General features: G+C 41.0%; 1 protein-coding gene across 1 annotated transcript in view; it reads right to left on the bottom strand.

The window, feature by feature from the left end:
• Positions 1–21,003, bottom strand: part of chordc1b (cysteine and histidine-rich domain (CHORD) containing 1b) — a 23,581-nt gene extending 2,578 nt beyond the window's left edge. Inside the window, exons 1-9 of the mRNA XM_029770404.1 lie at positions 20,793–21,003; positions 16,280–16,329; positions 15,858–15,914; positions 12,757–12,917; positions 11,429–11,532; positions 8,522–8,651; positions 7,342–7,447; positions 6,152–6,271; positions 4,164–4,226 (exon numbers count right to left, since the gene is read on the bottom strand). Of these exons, the coding sequence (XP_029626264.1) occupies positions 4,164–4,226; positions 6,152–6,271; positions 7,342–7,447; positions 8,522–8,651; positions 11,429–11,532; positions 12,757–12,917; positions 15,858–15,914; positions 16,280–16,329; positions 20,793–20,856 (855 nt within the window). The 5' untranslated portion in view covers positions 20,857–21,003. The remainder of the gene's footprint in view (positions 1–4,163; positions 4,227–6,151; positions 6,272–7,341; positions 7,448–8,521; positions 8,652–11,428; positions 11,533–12,756; positions 12,918–15,857; positions 15,915–16,279; positions 16,330–20,792) is intronic.
• Positions 21,004–21,232: the final 229 nt, after the last annotated feature.

Genomic DNA, 21,232 nt, shown 5'->3' with positions numbered 1-21,232 from the left:
GTAAGTATAGCATATACATATAGTATTATATTAGTAATAGTAACTATAGTATAGACATATAGTATTATATTAGTAATAGTAAGTATAGACATATAGTATTATATTAGTAATAGTAAGTACAGATGTATAGTATTAGTAATAATAACTATAGTATAGACATATTGTATTATAGTAGTAATAGTAACTATAGCATAGGCATAGTATTATATTATTATATTAGTAATAGTAACTATAGTATAGACATACAGTATTATATTAGTAATAGTAACTATAGTCTAGACATATAGTATTATATTAGCAATAGTAAATATAGACGTAAAGTACTATATTAGTAATAGTAAGTATAGATGTATAAAATCAGTAATAGTAAGTATAGATGTATAGTATTATATTAGTAATAGCAAGAATAGACATATAGTTTTATATTAGTAATAGTAACTATAGTATAGACATATAGTATTATATTAGTAATAGTAACTATGGTATAGACATATACTATTATATTAATAATAGTAAGAACAGATGTATAATATTAAATTAGTAATAGTATGTATAGATGTATAGTATATATTAGTAATAGTAACTATAGTATAGACATATAGTATTATATTAGTAATAGTAACTATAGCATAGACATAGTATTATATTAGTAATAGTAAGTATAGTATAGACATATAGTATTATATTAGTAATAGTAACTATAGCATAGACATAGTATTATATTAGTAATAGTAAGTATAGTATAGACATATAGTATTATATTAGTAATAGTAACTATAGTATAGACATATAGTATTATATTAGTAGTAGTAACTATAGCATAGACATAGTATTATATTAGTAATAGTAAGTATAGACATATAGTTTTATATTAGTAATAGTAACTATAGTATAGACATATAGTATTATATTAGTAATAGTAACTATGGTATAGACATATACTATTATATTAATAATAGTAAGAACAGATGTATAATATTAAATTAGTAATAGTATGTATAGATGTATAGTATATATTAGTAATAGTAACTATAGTATAGACATATAGTATTATATTAGTAATAGTAAGTATAGTATAGACATATAGTATTATATTAGTAATAGTAACTATAGCATAGACATAGTATTATATTAGTAATAGTAAGTATAGTATAGACATATAGTATTATATTAGTAATAGTAACTATAGTATAGACATATAGTATTATATTAGTAATAGTAACTATAGCATAGACATAGTATTATATTAGTAATAGTAAGTATAGTATAGACATATAGTATTATATTAGTAATAGTAACTATAGTATAGACATACAGTATTATATTAGTAATAGTAACTATAGTATAGGCATATAGTATTATATTAGTAATAGCAACTATAGTATAGATATATAGTATTATATTAGTAATAGTGACATATATATACTAGTCCTCCCTGTGGCTCAGTTGGTAGAGCATGGTGTGTGCAATGCCAGGGTTGTGGGTTCGATTCCCACGGGGGGCCAGTACAAAAGAAATGCATGAAATGAAATGTATGTATTCACTACTGTAAGTCGCTCTGGATAAGAGCGTCTGCTAAATGACGAAAATGTAAATGTCAAATATAGTATAGACATATAGTATTATATTAGTAATAGTAAGTATAGACGTACAGTATTATATTAGTAATAGTAACTATAGTATAAACATATAGTATTATATTAGTAATAGTGATTTATAGTATAGACATATAGTATTATATTAGTAATAGTAAGTATAGACGTACAGTATTATATTAGTAATAGTAAGTATAGTATAGGCATATAGTATTATATTAGTAATAGCAACTATAGTATAGATATATAGTATTACATTAGTAATAGTGACATATAGTATAGACAAATAGTATTATATTAGTAATAGTAAGTATAGACCCATAGTATTATATTAATAATAATAACTATAGTATAGACATACAGTATTATATTGGTAATAGTACGTATAGACGTAAAGTACTATATTAGTAATAGTAAGTATAGATGTATAGTATTAAATTAGTAATAGTAAGTATAGATGTATAGCATTATATTTGTAATAATAACTATAGTATAGACATACAGTATTACATTAGTAATAGTAAGAATAGACATATAGTATTATATTAGTAATAGTAACTATAGTATAGACATACAGTATTACATTAGTAATAGTAAGATTAGACATATAGTATTATATTAGTAATAGTAACTATAGTATAGACATATAGTATTATATTAGTAATAGCAAGTATAGTATAGACATGTAGTATTACATTAGTAAAAGTAACTATAGTATAGACATATAGTATTATATTAGTAATAGTAAGTATAGACGTATAGCATTATAGTAGTAATAGTAAGTATAGCAAAGACAGTTGTAAGAATAGCATATACTTATAATATTATAACAGTAATAGCAAGTATAGTATATACATATAGTAGTAATAGTAAGTATAGTATAGACATATAGTATTATAGTAGTAATAGTAAGTATAGTAAAGACGTATAATATTATAATAATAGTAAGTATAGTATATACATATAGTAGTAATAGTAAGTATAGTATAGACATATAGTATTATAGTAGTAATAGTACATGTAGTATAGACGAATAGTAGTAATAGTAAGTGTAGTATAGATGTATAGTATTATAGTAGGAACAGCAAGTATAGTATAGACATATAGAAGTAATTGTAAATATAGTATAGACAAATAGTATTATAGTAGTAATAGTAAGTATGGTATAGACATATAGTATTATATTAGCAATAGTAAGTATAGTATAGACATATAGTATTATAGTAGTAATAGTAAGTATAGTATAGACATATAGTATTATAGTAGTAATAGTAAGTATAGTATAGACATATAGTATTATAGTAGTAATAGTAAGTATAGTATAGACATATAGTACTAAAGCAGTAATAGTAAGTATAGTATATACATATAGTTTAAGTATAGCATATACTTATAGTATTATAATAGTAATATCAAGTATAGTATAGACGTATAGTATTATAGCAGTAATAGTAAGTATAGTACAGATGTATAGTATTATAGTAGTAATAGTAAGTGTAATATTGATGTATAGTATTTTACTAGTAATAGTACGTATAGTATAGACATAGTAGTAATAGTAAGGGTAGTATAGATGTATAGTAGTAATAGTAAGTGTAGTATAGCCATATAGTAGTAACAGTAAGTATAGTATAGATGTATAGTATTATAGTAGTAATAGCAAGTATAGTATAGCTGTATAGTAGTAATAGTAAGTGTAGTATAGATGTATAGTAGAAATAGTAAGTGTAGTATAGCTGTATAGTAGTAATAGTAAGTGTAGTATAGATGTATAGTATTATAGTAGTAATAGCAAGTATAGTATAGATGTATAGTAGTAATAGTAAGTGTAGTATAGCTGTATAGTAGTAATAGTAAGTGTAGTATAGCTGTATAGTAGTAATAGTAAGTGTAGTATAGATGTATAGTAGTAATAGTAAGTGTAGTATAGCTGTATAGTAGTAATAGTAAGGGTAGTATAGATGTATAGTAGTAATAGTAAGTGTAGTATAGATGTATAGTAGTAATAGCAAGTGCAGTATAGACGGATAGTATTATAGTAGTAGTAGCAAGTGTATAGTAGTAATAGTAAGTATAGTATAGATGTATAGTAGTAATAGCAAGTGCAGTATAGACGGATAGTATTATAGTAGTAATAGTAAGTATAGTATAGGCGGATAGTATTATAGTAGTAATAGTAAGTATAGTATAGCTGTATAGTAGTAATAGTAAGTATAGTATAGATGTATAGTAGTAATAGTAAGTATAGTATAGACAGATAGTATTATAGTAGTAATAGTAAGTATAGTATAGCTGTATAGTAGTAATAGTAAGTATAGTATAGCTGTATAGTAGTAATAGTAATTATAGTATAGACCAGTGTTTCCCAAACTCGGTGCTCTGGACCCCAAGGGGTGCACGTTTTGGTTTTTCCCCGAGCATTACACAGCTCATTCAAAGCTTGATGATTAGTAGATTATTTGAATCGGCTGTGTAGTGCTCGAGCAAAAAAACAAAAATGTGAACACAGGGGTGACCCCAGGACCGAGTTTGGGGAAAAGCCTGGTATAGATGTATAGTATTACTCACCCCCCACAAGTTAATCTTCTGCTCAAACTCCTTCTCTCCATCAAAGATAATGTGGATGTTGAGCTGTGGAGTAAAATGGGCTAAATCAGGTACTACTACAGTGAGAATACAGGGCCTGTGTGTGTGTCTCAGCGTGTCACTGTTCCCGTAGTTGGTTCTACCTTCTAGGTTCTAGGAATTGCCTATGACATTGGGGGGGGGACATGTCCCACCCAATATTCAAACAGGTGGTGAAGGTAGGCAACATTACCTCCACCACACTGATTCTCAACATGGAGGGTGGGGGCCCCACAAGGGTGCGTACTCAGTCCGTCCTGTATTCCCTGTATACCCACGACTGACTGGCCTCACACAGTTCCAACACCATCATTATGTTCACTGACGACACAACCAGTAGGAGGCCTGATCACCAACAACGACTAGACAGCCTACAGAGAGGAGGTGAGGGCACTCTGACGGCGTAGTGCCAGGTAAACAACCTCTACCTCAACGTTAGCAAAACAAAAAGGAGCTGATTGTGGTATTCAGGAGGAACCAGGCTGTTCACGCCCCCCCCCCATCCTCATCAACGGGGCCGCCGTGGAGATGGTCAATAACTTCAAATTCCTTGGCGTAAACATCTCAGAGGAGCTGAAATGGTTTAACCACACGGACACCGTAGTGAAGAAGGCACGACAGCGACTCTTCAACCTCAGGATGCTGAAGAAATTCGGCCTGTCCCCGAGGGCCATTACAGTGTTCTACGGGAGCACCACCGAGAGCATACTGTCAGGAAGCGTCACAGTGTTCTACGGGAGCACCACCGAGAGCATACTGTCAGGCTGCATCACAGTGTTCTACGGGAGCACCACCGAGAGCATACTGTCGGGCTGCATTACAGTGTTCTACAGGAGCACCATCGAGAGCATACTGTCAGTAAGCGTCACAGTGTTCTACGGGAGCACCACCGAGAGCATACTGTCGGGCTGCATTACAGTGTTCTACAGGAGCACCATCGAGAGCATACTGTCAGGCTGCATCACAGTGTTCTACGGGAGCACCACCGAGAGCATACTGTCGGGCTGCATCACAGCCTGGTACGGCAACTGTTTTTGGACAGAAGCTGCAGAGATCGGTAAGAAATGGCACTTCTGCAGCCAATATCTTATTCATCAATCAGCCAATATCTTATTAATCAATTTAGTGTAGTTTTGAAGCATTAAATTGCCTGGTATGATGGAGCATTGTTCAGTTATACAGTTTAAATACATAATTTTTTAGCTTTTGCCCAAAGTCGACCTTTGGAGTGCTGCATCAGATGATCTGGCCTCCACAATCCCCAGACCTCAACCAAATTGAGATGGCTGCTTTTCCTTCACACTGCGGTCCAAACCAACAAGTGCTCAGCATATGTGGGAACTCCTTCAAAACTGTTGGAAAAGCATTCCATGCGAAGCTGGCTGAGAGAATGCCAAGAGTGTGCAAAGCTGTCATCAAGGCAAAGATTGGCTATTTGGAGAATCTCAAATATAAAATATATATTGATTTGTTTAACACTGTTTTGGTTACTACATGATTCCATATGTGTTATTTCATAGTTGCGATGTCTTCACTATTATTATACAATGTCGAAAAGAGTAAAAATTAAGAAAAACTATGAATGAGTAAGTGTTCTAAAACTTTTGACCGGTAGTATAGCCCTCAATGTGTGTGTGTGTGTGTGTGTGTGTGTGTGTGCGTGTGTGTGTATATGTGGATGCGTTTAAATATTCTTGTGGGGTCCAGAAGTCCCTACAAGAATAGTAAACAAACAACAACAACAAAACATTACCAGCTGTGGATATTTTGTTTAGTCCCCACAAGGTCAAATTATATTTCTAGGGGAGGTTTAGGATTAAGGTTTAGAATTACGGGTTAGGAGTTAGGGTTTGTTTTTAAAAGGTTAGGTTTTGGGAATATAGGATTTTGAACGGGACTGAAAGTTAGTTATACAAGACTGTGTGTCTCACCGTGCAGCTGTTTCCCTCTACGTAACTGACGTCTGGCAGAGAGTTCTTAGCGTAGACGGAGATGATCACCTGACTTCCTGTCTGATGCCAGTCAAACCTGCACGGGACCACTGTCTTACCCTAAGCACACACACACACACACACACACACACACACACACACACACACACACACACACACACACACACAGGGTCAGCGTCACACACACACACACACACACACACACACACACACACACACACACACACACAGGGTCAGCGTCACACAGACAGACAGGGTCTCACACACAACAATGTACACACACACACACACACACACACACACACACACACACACACACACACACACAGTAGTTACTTGTAGGTTGTAACAGCATGGTTGGTCCCTTATCCAACCCCCTGTATTCCATGTATCTGTCCAGAGTGTTTGTGAAACCAGATGGTGGAGATAAGACACTCAAGGGTGTGTCCCAATAATCTACTTGTTCACTTCCCTTCATGGATTTGAAAGGACATGTCTGGAATATGAAAAGTGCTTCTAGCCAATGCCTTCATCGGTCCAATGGTTTTAAATGTGGTGGTGAACGAGGCACAGAAAGGAGAGATTGTTGGAACTGAACCTCTAGCATGCTCTCTGAACAGACCCCCAGACCCCCCCGATCCCCAAACCCCCAGACCCACAGACCCCCAGACCTCCAGACCCCCCAGACCCCACAGACCCAGACACCCCAGACCCCCACAGACCCCCCAGACCCCACAGACCCCACAGACCCCCACAGACCCCCAGACCCTCCAGACCCCACAGACCCTTAGACCTCCAGATCTACAGACCCCCCAGACCCCCCGATCCCCAGACCCACACCCCCCGACCCACAGACCCCCCCAGACTCACAGATCCCCAAACCCCCAGACCCCCCAGACCCCCAGACCTCCAGACCCCCCAGACCCAGACACCCCACAGACCCCCCAGACCCACAGACCCCCACAGACCCCCCAGACCCTCAGACCCCCACAGACCCCCCAGACCCACAGACCCCCCGACCCCACAGACCCACAGACCCCCAGACCTCCAGATCCACAGACCCCACAGACCCTTAGACCTCCAGATCCACAGACCCCCCGATCCCCAGACCCACACCCCCGACCCACAGACCCCCCAGACTCACAGACCCACAGACCCCCCCGACCCACCGAGTCTTTCTTCCTCCAGAGGTGGTTGCCGCGGCTACATCCCTCCTGTGAGAGGAACGTGTTGAAGTCTGACGTTTTCTTCTTGCAACAGCTCCAGTACTTCATACTGGGAAGACACACACACACACACACACACACACACACACACACACACACACACACACACACACACACACACACACACACACACACACACACAAGCATAACACACACACACACACACACACATACACAGGATTAACTAACTACAAATCTGAAGGGAAAAAGCAGTCAGGAATATGTTATTGCCATCTTTGTAATTTTAAGGGATTTGCAGTGTCATTAGCTAGTCATTAGCTAGCATGCACATCTAGTCATTAGCTACCAAGCACAGCTAGTCATTAGCTAGCATGCACATCTAGTCATTAGCTACCAAGCACAGCTAGTCATTAGCTACCAAGCACAGCTAGTCATTAGCTAGCATGCACATCTAGCCATTAGCTAGAAAGCACAGCTAGTCATTAGCTAGCAAGCACAGCTAGTCATTAGCTAGCAAGCACAGCTAGTCATTAGCTAGCAAGCACATCTAGCCATTAGCTAGAAAGCACAGCTAGTCATTAGCTAGAAAGCACAGCTAGTCATTAGCTAGCATGCACAGCTAGTCATTAGCTAGCAAGCACAGCTAGTCATTAGCTAGCAACAACAGCTAGTCATTAGCTACCAAGCACAGCTAGTCATTAGCTACCAAGCACAGCTAGTCATAAGCTACCAAGCACAGCTAATCATTAGCTAGAAAGCACAGCTAGTCATTAGCTAGAGAGCACAGCTAGTTATTAGCTAGAAAGCACAGCTAGTCATTAGCTAGCAAGCACAGCTAGCCATTAGCTAGAAAGCACTGCTAGTCATTAGCTAGCAAGCACAGCTAGTCATTAGCTACCAAGCACAGCTAGTCATTAGCTAGAAAGCACAGCTAGTCATTAGCTACCAAGCACAGCTAGTCATTAGCTACCAAGCACAGCTAGTCATTAGCTAGCAAGCACAGCTAATCATTAGCTAGCAAGCACAGCTAGCCATTAGCTAGAAAGCACAGCTAGCCATTAGCTAGAAAGCACAGCTAGTCATTAGCTAGCAAGCACAGCTGTAGACAGAAGATGATGTAGTCTTTGTGGTGTGTGTGGTTGTGTGTCAGCTGTAGACATACCCTTCATGGAAGATAGGTACTCCAGCGTGGAAGAGACACAGTTGGTCATTGCTGGCAGGGCCCTCAAAGCTTCGGGCACAGCCTCCATTCTTACACAGGGTCCCGACCTTCACCACATCATCATCCTCATCTGGAGAACAAAGGGAAGACTAGTTAATGTTATGTCCTGGTGTAATGAAGACTAGTTACTGTCCTGATGTAATGAAGACTAGTTACTGTCCTGATGTAATGAAGACTAGTTACTGTCCTGATGTAATGAAGACTAGTTACTGTCCTGATGTAATGAAGACTAGTTACTGTCCTGATGTAATGAAGACTAGTTACTGTTATGTCCTGGTGTAATGAAGACTAGTTAATGTTATGTCCTGATGTAATGAAGACTAGTTAATGTTATGTCCTGATGTAATGAAGACTAGTTACTGTCCTGTCCTGATGTAACGAAGACTAGTTACTGTCCTGATGTAATGAAGACTAGTTACTGTCCTGATGTAATGAAGACTAGTTAATGTTATGTCCTGATGTAATGAAGACTAGTTACTGTCCTGATGTAATGAAGACTAGTTACGGTTATGTCCTGATGTAATGAAGACTAGTTACTGTTATGTCCTGATGTAATGAAGACTAGTTACTGTCCTGATGTAATGAAGACTAGTTACTGTCCTGATGTAATGAAGACTAGTTACTGTCCTGATGTAATGAAGACTAGTTACTGTCCTGATGTAGTGAAGACTAGTTACTGTCCTGATGTAATGAAGACTAGTTAATGTTATGTCCTGATGTAATGAAGACTAGTTAATGTTATGTCCTGATATAATGAAGACTAGTTAATGTTATGTCCTGATGTAATGAAGACTAGTTACAGTCCTGATGTAGTGAAGACTAGTTACTGTTATGTCCTGATGTAATGAAGACTAGTTAATGTTATGTCCTGATGTAATGAAGACTAGTTACTGTCATGATGTAATGAAGACTAGTTACTGTCCTGTCCTGATGTAATGAAGACTAGTTAATGTTATGTCCTGATGTAATGAAGACTAGTTAATGTTATGTCCTGATGTAATGAAGACTAGTTACTGTCCTGATGTAATGAAGACTAGTTACTGTCCTGATGTAATGAAGACTAGTTACTGTCCTGATGTAATGAAGACTAGTTACTGTCCTGATGTAATGAAGACTAGTTACTGTCCTGATGTAATGAAGACTAGTTACTGTCCTGATGTAATGAAGACTAGTTACTGTTATGTCCTGTTGTAATGAAGACTAGTTACTGTTATGTCCTGTTGTAATGAAGACTAGTTACTGTTATGTCCTGTTGTAATGAAGACTAGTTAATGTCCTGTCCTGTTGTAATGAAGACTAGTTACTGTCCTGATGTAATGAAGACTAGTTACTGTCCTGATGTAATGAAGACTAGTTACTGTCCTGATGTAATGAAGACTAGTTACTGTCCTGATGTAATGAAGACTAGTTACTGTCCTGATGTAATGAAGACTAGTTACTGTCCTGATGTAATGAAGACTAGTTAATGTTATGTCCTGATGTAATGAAGACTAGTTAACGTTATGTCCTGATGTAATGAAGACTAGTTACTGTCCTGATGTAATGAAGACTAGTTAATGTTATGTCCTGATGTAATGAAGACTAGTTACTGTTATGTCCTGATGTAATGAAGACTAGTTACTGTCCTGATATAATGAAGACTAGTTACTGTCCTGATGTAATGAAGACTAGTTAATGTTATGTCCTGATGTAATGAAGACTAGTTAATGTTATGTCCTGATGTAATGAAGACTAGTTACTGTCCTGATGTAATGAAGACTAGTTACTGTCCTGATGTAATGAAGACTAGTTACTGTCCTGATGTAATGAAGACTAGTTACTGTCCTGATGTAATGAAGACTAGTTAATGTTATGTCCTGATGTAATGAAGACTAGTTAATGTTATGTCCTGATGTAATGAAAACTAGTTAATGTTATGTCCTGATGTAATGAAGACTAGTTAATGTCCTGATGTAATGAAGACTAGTTACTGTCCTAATGTAATGAAAACTAGTTACTGTCCTGATGTAATGAAGACTAGTTACTGTCCTGATGTAATGAAGACTAGTTAATGTTATGTCCTGATGTAATGAAGACTAGTTAATGTTATGTCCTGATGTAATGAAGACTAGTTAACGTTATGTCCTGATGTAATGAAGACTAGTTACTGTCCTGATGTAATGAAGACTAGTTAATGTTATGTCCTGATGTAATGAAGACTAGTTACTGTTATGTCCTGATGTAATGAAGACTAGTTACTGTCCTGATATAATGAAGACTAGTTACTGTCCTGATGTAATGAAGACTAGTTAATGTTATGTCCTGATGTAATGAAGACTAGTTAATGTTATGTCCTGATGTAATGAAGACTAGTTACTGTCCTGATGTAATGAAGACTAGTTACTGTCCTGATGTAATGAAGACTAGTTAATGTTATGTCCTGATGTAATGAAGACTAGTTAATGTTATGTCCTGATGTAATGAAAACTAGTTAATGTTATGTCCTGATGTAATGAAGACTAGTTAATGTCCTGATGTAATGAAGACTAGTTACTGTCCTAATGTAATGAAAACTAGTTACTGTCCTGATGTAATGAAGACTAGTTACTGTCCTGATGTAATGAAGACTAGTTAATGTTATGTCCTGATGTAATGAAGACTAGTTAATGTTATGTCCTGATGTAATGAAGACTAGTTAATGTTATGTCCTGATGTAATGAAGACTAGTTAATGTTATGTCCTGTTGTAATGAAGACTAGTTACTGTTATGTCCTGAGGTTATCTCTGAGGCGAGGAGAAGATGAGAGGAAAAGGGAGGAGAAGGAGAGGATGATGAAATGAGAAAAGAGGAGGGGTAGTGGTCCCTACGTTTCTTCTCAGTAAGATTGTCCTCAGACAGCTTCAGTTTCTCCAGAGCCTGTCTCAGAGAGGGAGAGATCTTCTGCTGCAGTCTGACCACTGGCTCATCTGGACTGGAAACAACAACCAATCAGCATAAACATCAACAAACAATAACAACAAACATCAACAATAAAAACTAAGAGAAGCAACGTGACAACACAAGGAACGTCCCGATGTCACGTGAAAGAAAATACCAGGAGGGCTTTGAAGAGCCTAACCTCTAACCCCTAACCTACCTGGGTCTGCGTAGGGACTCCAGGGGTTTGGGAGCAGAGATGGTGACCTCTAACCTCTAACCCCTAACCTACCTGGGTCTGCGTATGGACTCCAGGGGTTTGGGAGCAGAGATGGTGACCTATAACCTCTAACCCCTTGACCTACCTGGGTCTGCGTAGGGACTCCAGGGGTTTGGGAGCAGAGATGGTGACCTCTAACCTCTAACCTACCTGGGTCTGCGTATGGACTCCAGGGGTTTGGGAGCAGAGATGGTGACCTATAACCTCTAACCCCTTGACCTACCTGGGTCTGCGTAGGGACTCCAGGGGTTTGGGAGCAGAGATGGTGACCTCTAACCTCTAACCTACCTGGGTCTGCGTATGGACTCCAGGGGTTTGGGAGCAGAGATGGTGACCTATAACCTCTAACCCCTAACCTACCTGGGTCTGCGTATGGACTCCAAGGGTTTGGGAGCAGAGATGGTGACCTATAACCTCTAACCCCTTGACCTACCTGGGTCTGCGTAGGGACTCCAGGGGTTTGGGAGCAGAGATGGTGACCTATAACCTCTAACCCCTAACCTACCTGGGTCTGCGTATGGACTCCAAGGGTTTGGGAGCAGAGATGGTGACCTATAACCTCTAACCCCTTGACCTACCTGGGTCTGCGTAGGGACTCCAGGGGTTTGGGAGCAGAGATGGTGACCTATAACCTCTAACCCCTAACCTACCTGGGTCTGCGTAGGGACTCCAGGGGTTTGGGAGCAGAGATGGTGACCTATAACCTCTAACCCCTTGACCTACCTGGGTCTGCGTATGGACTCCAGGGGTTTGGGAGCAGAGATGGTGACCTATAACCTCTAACCCCTTGACCTACCTGGGTCTGTGTAGGGACTCCAGGGGTTTGGGAGCAGAGATGGTGACCTATAACCTCTAACCCCTTGACCTACCTGGGTCTGCGTAGGGACTCCAGGGGTTTGGGAGCAGAAATGGTGACCTATAACCTTTAACCTCTAACCTACCTGGGTCTGCGTATGGACTCCAGGGGTTTGGGAGCAGAGATGGTGACCTCTAACCTACCTGGGTCTGCGTATGGACTCCAGGGGTTTGGGAGCAGAGATGGTGACCTCGCTGAACTTTGGTTTGAGATCATCAGCTCCCTCCTTGTCTTCTGATGACGTCACGTCTGGTTTCACAGGCTCAGGAGGCTTCTCCTGGTTGTGGGGACCTTTGGTGCAGCCCTGCGCTCGCGCACACACACACACACACACACACACACACACACACACACACACACACACACACACACACACACACACACACATACAGGGTCAGCGTCACACACACATACACACACACACACACAGTATAGTTACTACCTAACCCTAAAGCCCTGACAAACACAGCAGTAACTAACCCTCGTGTAAACAGCATACAGCCTCCCTGAACCTGCCTCTGACTGGGCTTCAGGTGAACAAGGGTCCCTCTACCTCACTCTCATGACCGCCCGCTTGACAATCTACAAAAAAAAAGGAAAGGACCCTATTGGATAGCACCATTGGCAACATTTCAAGCTAGGTAAAGAGTGAGATTAAGGCACGTTCTCTTACATTCAGACATAGCCCATCTCTCTGTCAAAAGCAGTGCCATACTTTGGGACTTAGGTATGGGTATGTTGAAATTATTTCAGTATTCAAATAATAAACAAAAAAATATATCATTTTTGGTGTCAACGTCAATGGAGATTTGCTCTCGCAACTCAAGAGGGAGACAGAGAGAGAGAGAGAGGAGAGAGACAGAGAGAGAGAGAGACCGAGAGAGAGAGAGAGAGAGAGAGAGAGAGAGAGAGAGAGAGAGAAAGACAGAGAGATAGAGACAGAGAGAGAGACAGAGAGAGAGGAGATAGACAGAGAGAGCGAGAGAGAGAGAGAGAGAGAGAGACAGAGAGAGAGAGAGGAGAGAGACAGAGAGACAGAGAGAGATAGAGAGAAAGTAGCCAAACCGACGGGCTAGTTAGACAAATTAGTTGCTGCCATAGGTTATCCGTCATACCATCTGGTAGTGTCTGTCTTGACCGCATCAAATCGTTGCAAAGAAGATAGCTAGCTACACTAGCCAGCTAAGTTACACAGCTAGCTAGCAAGGCTAATCGAGGCTAGTTTGCTGCACTCCCCTTGTCAACAACAACTCCATTCACATGAAACAGCAGCCTGATCATTACAGCCTTCTCAGTTAGCTAATTCAATTACATCTTTATTATTCCCTTTTCAACTGATTAGAAAACTCCCTCTTTACTTGATACATATGGAACCTCTGACTGTAGTGGTGCTGACTGTAGACTGTAGTGGTGCTGACTGTAGACTGTAGTGGTGCTGACTGTAGTGGTGCTGAATGTAGACTGTAGTGGTGCTGACTGTAGACTGTAGTGGTGCTGACTGTAGACTGTAGTGGTGCTGACTGTAGTGGTGCTGACTGTAGTGGTGCTGAATGTAGACTGTAGTGGTGCTGACTGTAGAGTGTAGTGGTGCTGACTGTAGACTGTAGTGGTGCTGACTGTAGACTGTAGTGGTGCTGACTGTAGACTGTAGTGGTGCTGACTGTAGACTGTAGTGGTGCTGACTGTAGTGGTGCTGACTGTAGACTGTAGTGGTGCTGACTGTAGACTGTAGTGGTGTAGACTGTAGTGGTGCTGACTGTAGACTGTAGTGGTGCTGACTGTAGACTGTAGTGGTGCTGACTGTAGACTGTAGTGGTGCTGACTGTAGTGGTGCTGAATGTAGACTGTAGTGGTGCTGACTGTAGACTGTAGTGGTGCTGACTGTAGACTGTAGTGGTGGTGACGGTAGACTGTAGTGGTGCTGACTGTAGACTGTAGTGGTGCTGACTGTAGTGGTGCTGACTGTAGACTGTAGTGGTGCTGACTGTAGACTGTAGTGGTGTTGACTGTAGTGGTGCTGCATGTAGACTGTAGTGGTGTTGACTGTAGACTGTAGTGGTGCTGACAATAGACTGTAGTGGTGCTGACTGTAGACTGTAGTGGTGCTGAATGTAGACTGTAGTGGTGCTGACTGTAGTGGTGCTGAATGTAGACTGTAGTGATGCTGACTGTAGACTGTAGTGGTGCTGACTGTAGACTGTAGTGGTGCTGACTGTAGTGGTGCTGACTGTAGACTGTAGTGGTGCTGAATGTAGACTGTAGTGGTGCTGACTGTAGACTGTAGTGGTGCTGACTGTAGACTGTAGTGGTGCTGACTGTAGACTGTAGTGGTGCTGACTGTAGTGGTGCTGACTGTAGACTGTAGTGGTGCTGACAATAGACTGTAGTGGTGCTGACTGTAGACTGTAGTGGTGCTGACTGTAGACTGTAGTGGTGCTGACTGTAGTGGTGCTGAATGTAGACTGTAGTGATGCTGACTGTAGACTGTAGTGGTGCTGACTGTAGACTGTAGTGGTGCTGACTGTAGTGGTGCTGACTGTAGACTGTAGTGGTGCTGACTGTAGACTGTAGTGGTGCTGACTGTAGACTGTAGTGGTGCTGACTGTAGTGGTGCTGACTGTAGACTGTAGTGGTGCTGACAGTAGACTGTAGTGGTGCTGACTGTAGACTGTAGTGGTGCTGACTGTAGACTGTAGTGGTGCTGACTGTAGACTGTAGTGGTGCTGACTGTAGACTGTAGTGGTGCTGACTGTAGTGGTGCTGACTGTAGACTGTAGTGGTGCTGACTGTAGACTGTAGTGGTGCTGACTGTAGTGGTGCTGACTGTAGACTGTAGTGGTGCTGATTGTAGACTGTAGTGGTGCTGACTGTAGACTGTAGTGGTGCTGATTGTAGACTGTAGTGGTGCTGACTGTAGACTGTAGTGGTGCTGATTGTAGACTGTAGTGGTGCTGACTGTAGACTGTAGTGGTGCTGAATGTAGACTGTAATGCTACACATGGCTATGTAGCAATGTCACATAGATAATATAATGACATTTTAGACTTAGCTGTAAAAAAAAGAAAAAATAATACTCTCCCAAGTATTTGGATATTGTAATATCCATGCCCATCCCTAGGGATTAGGGTGCCATTTGGGCACAGCATTAACGAATCATCCAGCACTGGAAGAATCCATGCACCTGAAGCACTTACTGTTGGGATAACCTGCTAGCCTCCCCAGGACAACAAAAAGTTTAACTTACAGCAATGCTGAGGAAGTCGGAGAAGTCTGTGGTTCTCCTCTTACAGCACGACCAGCCCTGGGGAGGAGAAAGACAGAAGGTTGTCAGAGAGAGACCAACCCTGGAGAGACAGACAGGAGGTTGTCAGAGAGAGAGACCAGCCCTGAAGAGGAGACAGACAGAAGGTTGACAGAGAGAGACCAGCCCTGGGGAGGAGAAAGACAGAAGGTTGTCAGAGAGAGAGACCAGCCCTGAAGAGCAGAAAGACAGAAGGTTGTCAGAGAGAGACCAGCCCTGGAGAGGAGACAGACAGGAGGTTGACAGAGAGAGAGAGACCAGCCCTGGAGAGGAGAGAGACCAGCCCTGAAGAGGAGTCAGACAGGAGGTTGTCAGAGCGAGAGAGAGAGAGAGAGAGAGAGAGTCTATGTGTGTATTCCTTTTACCTTCAGTGCATCGTGGAACACAGGAACTCCAGGATGGTGGGTACAGGCATCTAATGAGGGAGACAGAGAGAGAGGGAGACAGAGAGAGAGGGAGTCAGAGAGAGAGGGAGACAGAGAGAGAGGGAGTCAGAGAGAGAGGGAGTCAGAGAGAGAGGGAGACAGAGAGAGAGGCTGTGCCCTGGACACCAGATGTTAACTGATTGCCCCCCAGCTATCTTCAGAGCTCGTGCTGCTAGGTGACCTAAACTGTGACATGCTTAACACCCCAGACATCCTACAATCTAAGCTTGATGCCCTCAATCTCTCACAAATTGTCAATGAACCCACCAGGTACAAACCCCAAAGCCGTAAACACGGGCACCCTCATAAATATCATCCTAACCAACTTGCCCTCCAAATACACCTCTGCTGTTTTCAACCAAGATCTCAGCGATCACTGCCTCAATTGCCTGCATCCGTAATGGGTCAGCGGTCAAACGACCACCCCTCATCACTATCAAACGCTCCCTAAAATATACACAGGCAGTTAGGAAAGCTAAGGCTAGCTTTTTCAAGCAGAAATTTGCATCCTGTAGCATAAACACAAAAAAGTTCTGGGACACTAAAGTCCATGGAGAATAAGAACACCTCCTCCCAGCTGCCCACTGCACTGAGGCTAGGAAACACTGTCACCACCGATAAATCCACTATAATTGAGAATTTCAATAAGCATTTTTCTACGGATGGCCATGCTTTCCACCTGGCTACCCCTACCAACAGCCCTGCACTCCACACGGCAACTCGCCCAAGCCTTCCCCATTTCTCCTTCACCCAAATCCAGATAGCTGATGTTCTTAAAGAACTGCAAAACCTGGAACCCTACAAATCAGCCGGCCTAGAAAATCTGGACCCTCTCTTTCTAAAATTATCCTCTGCAATTGTTGCAACCCCTATTACTAGCTTGTTCAACCTCTCCTTCGTATCGTCTGAGATTCCCAAAGATTGAAAAGCTGCCGCGGTCATCCCCCTCGTCAAAGGGGGAGACACTCTAGACCCAAATTGCTACAGACCTATATCTATCCTACCCTGCCTTTCTAAGGTCTTCGAAAGCCAAGTCAACAAACAGATTACCGACCACTTCGAATCCCACCGTACCTTTTCCGCATTGCAAACTGGTTTCAGAGCTGGTCATGGGTGCACCTCAGCCACGCTCAAGGTCCTAAACAATATCATAACCGCCATCGATAAGAGACATTACTGTGCAGCCGTATTCATCGACCTGGCTAAGGCTTTTAACTCTGTCAATCACCGAATTCTTATTGGCAGACTCAACAGCCTTGGTTTTTCAAATGCCTCGCCTGGTTCACCAACTACTTCTCTGATAGAGTTCAGTGTGTCAAATCGGAGGGCCTGTTGTCCGGACCTCTTGCAGTCTCTATGCGGGTGCCACAGGGTTCAATTCTCGGGCCGACTCTTTTCTCTGTATACATCAATGATATCGCTCTCGCTGCTGGTGATTCTCTGATCCACCTCTACGCAGACAACACCATTCTGTATACTTCTGGCCCTTCCTTAGACACTGTGTTAACTAACCTCCAGACGAGCTTCAATGTCATACAACTCTCCTTCCTTGGCCTCCAACTGCTCTTAAATGCAAGTACAACTAAATGCATGCCCTTCAACCAATCGCTGCCTGCACCTGCCCGCCCGTCCAGCATCACTACTCTGGACGGTTCTGACCTAGAATATGTGGACAACTACAAATACCTAGGTGTCTGGTTAGACTGTAAACTCTCCTTCCAGACTCACATTAAGCATCTCCAATCCAAAATTAAATCTAGAATCGGCTTCCTATTTCGCAACAAAGCCTCCTTCACTCATGCTGCCAAACTTACCCTCGTAAAACTGACTATCCTACCGATCCTTGACTTCGGCAATGTCATTAACAAAATAGCCTCCAACACTCTATAACAGTGCCATCCGTTTTGTCACCAAAGTCCCATATTCTACCCACCACTGCGACCTGTACGCTCTCGTTGGCTGGTCCTCGCTACATATTTGTTGCCAAACCCACTGGCTCCAGGTCATCTATAAGTCTTTGCTAGGTAAAGCTCCGCCTTATCTCAGCTCACTGGTCACCATAGCAGCACCCACCCGTAGCACGCGCTCCAGCAGGTATATTTCACTGGTCATCCCCAAAGCCAACACCTCTTTGGCCGCCTTTCCTTCCAGTTCTCTGCTGCCAATGATTGGAACGAATTGCAAAAATCACTGAAGTTGGAGACTTATATCTCCCTCACTAACTTTAAGCGTCAGCTGTCAGAGCAGCTTACCGATCGCTGCAGCTGTACACAGCCCATCTGTAAATAGCCCATCCAACCAACCAACATCATCCCCATATTTGTTTTTTTTCTGCTCTTTTGCACCCCAGTATTTCTACTTGCACATCATCATCTGCACATCTATCACTCCAGTGTAAATTGCTAAATTGTAATTATTTCGCCACTATGCCCTATTTATTGCCTTACCTCCTTACTTCATTTGCACACACTGTATACAGATGTTCTATTGTGTTATTGACTGTACGTTTGTTTATGTGTAACTCTGTGTTGTTTTTGTCGCACTGCTTTGCTTTATCTTGGCCAGGTCGCAATTGTAAATGAGAACTTGTTCTCAACTGGCCTACCTGGTTAAATAAAGGACTTGTTCTCACCTGGCCTACCTGGTTAAATAAAGGACTTGTTCTCTACTAGACTACCTGGTTAAATAAAGGACTTGTTCTCAACTGGCCTACCTGGTTAAATAAAGGACTTGTTCTCACCTGGCCTACCTGGTTAAATAAAGGACTTGTTCTCACCTGGCCTACCTGGTTAAATAAAGGTGAAATAAAAAAAGAAAACAACATGAAAACGGTACGCTCTCTCTCCCTCTGTCATACACATCAACAACAACAACAAGATCAACAACTAATGCTAGCCAGAGCAAGATGAGCTAAAATCTAACGAAGGAACATTAGATAAACCCTCTCAAACTGTTTCAGCTAGCTGGCCGTCAAAATTGCACTGATAAACAATGGGGAAGCACCCAAGCTAACTGGCTAAAGCTGGCTAGCTAGCTCCTTCCAGACACAAATGAGAGAACACCTCACTGACCATTTTACTTGAGCTGGTTATCTAGAGCGTTCTTAACTAACCTTACTTTTTTTTTGCCTACGCTTACTGTCATATTCAGCCGGTGTTAAGGCATTTGTAAATTCATCAGTTATTCTGCACTCTGAATTTACGAACGCAAGAGATATGCTAACTGGATAACAGCCGTTCCACTTTCTTGCTTGATAACCAAATGATAACTGCATATCTAGCTGTGTAATGTTATAGCCACCGGAAAACGATATGAGGGGGGAAAAGTCACAGTCACTCATTCACTCCTCCAATGGCATGACATCCTCCTAGCAGCTAGCTAGCTAACGCTGATTTTTCCCTACAGGTATGGAATTTACTTTTCTTTTGTAAATGTTTTTTTCTTCTTCTCCCCCCCCCCAGTCCAGTTGGTGGCGACAACAAAGCTTGAATGTAGTTCGACATAAAAACCCAAAAGAAGAAGATTCAAAAGTCGTCATCACGTAGACGCAGCACTTCGTATTGTAATCTTAATTTGAATATTCGATGAGGGTTGTTGACGTCAAGCCGCCCCTTATTCAAATATAGAGATGCTATGCTGCTAGCCTGAATCATGAATATGCATAGCCATCTCCGATATAAAGTGGTTTTTTTTTTTTTTATCAAAACGTGTCTTACTTAAATCCGAACACTAGTAACAATTTAAGCATTACGAAACTTTCATTCTATTAAATAAAACAACGCCACATGCAGGAGGGAGACATATTCATGGCCCTATCTCTTCCCTTGGCTTTGATACAAACGTCGAAACCGTACAGTAACGTTAGTGCTTTGATAACCGGCATCGAAATGTCGTCGCTTCGCTATCAAATCATCCCGTCACTAATTAAAAGATAACGATAGTCCCCCTAAACGTGGGTATTCAACGTTTATTAAGAGAATACATGCTAACGTTGCTAGCAACAGTAGCTACTAGAGACCTAGGCGGCGAGGTAGCTAGCTAGCTAACGTTAGCACTGCTAGCTAACAATCAAAAGTTGACTGGATAAATCAAATCAAATTGTATATATATATTTTTTTACATGCGCCAAATACAAAAATACATTTAAATACTTACTTATTATTATTATTATTATTATATTCAAAGTTAAAAATATATATATATATGTACAAATCCAAATAGCAAGAAGCGGAATAAACTACAGGAGTGTACGTTACAAGTGACAGATCAATTGTGCCGGGTAAAAATGACTGGGCATCAGCATAGATCACATTTGATATTGTTCAACGTGTTAACTAACTAATCGTACAGTTAAATGCTTTTAATTAAATCACCAAAAACCCGAGCATGTTTATGTAGTTCCGAGTTAACCGGCTACTGTAACAGTAGGCTAGGCTAACGTTGGCTAGCTTACCATCGGGGTTGTCGTCTGCCTCAAAACGTTGACCACATCCTTTGTTGTAACACAGAAGCGACATGGTACTAACAACACGTTTTACATTAAACCCACTGTAAACGGATAAACCCGATTTAATTGAAGATGTGGAGGATAAAATATGTGGAGCTTAGCCTAACAACTTATCCGTGCATTCCTCGTTCTCTTTGATACTTCCGGAAATGGCCGATGTGACTCGGGAAACATCGAGAACATCGATCGATTCGAGAAAAAAAACAAATTACACATCGTTCAAATGTCAAGAATTCATGTCGGTGCGCTTCTCATCAAGTGACACTATTGAAGAAAAAGAAAAGTGGTCTATCATTCTGTCCGTTTAATGTTGAACCATTTTGGCAGTTATACTCTGACAATACAATGCTTATGAACTTTTTTTCTCTCTCAGCATTATTAAACTA

This window comes from Salmo trutta, chromosome 12, assembly GCF_901001165.1.
Source record: "Salmo trutta chromosome 12, fSalTru1.1, whole genome shotgun sequence".
In the NCBI taxonomy this organism is placed as follows: Eukaryota; Metazoa; Chordata; class Actinopteri; order Salmoniformes; family Salmonidae; genus Salmo; species Salmo trutta.
This window is presented reverse-complemented; position numbering and strand designations above follow the sequence as displayed.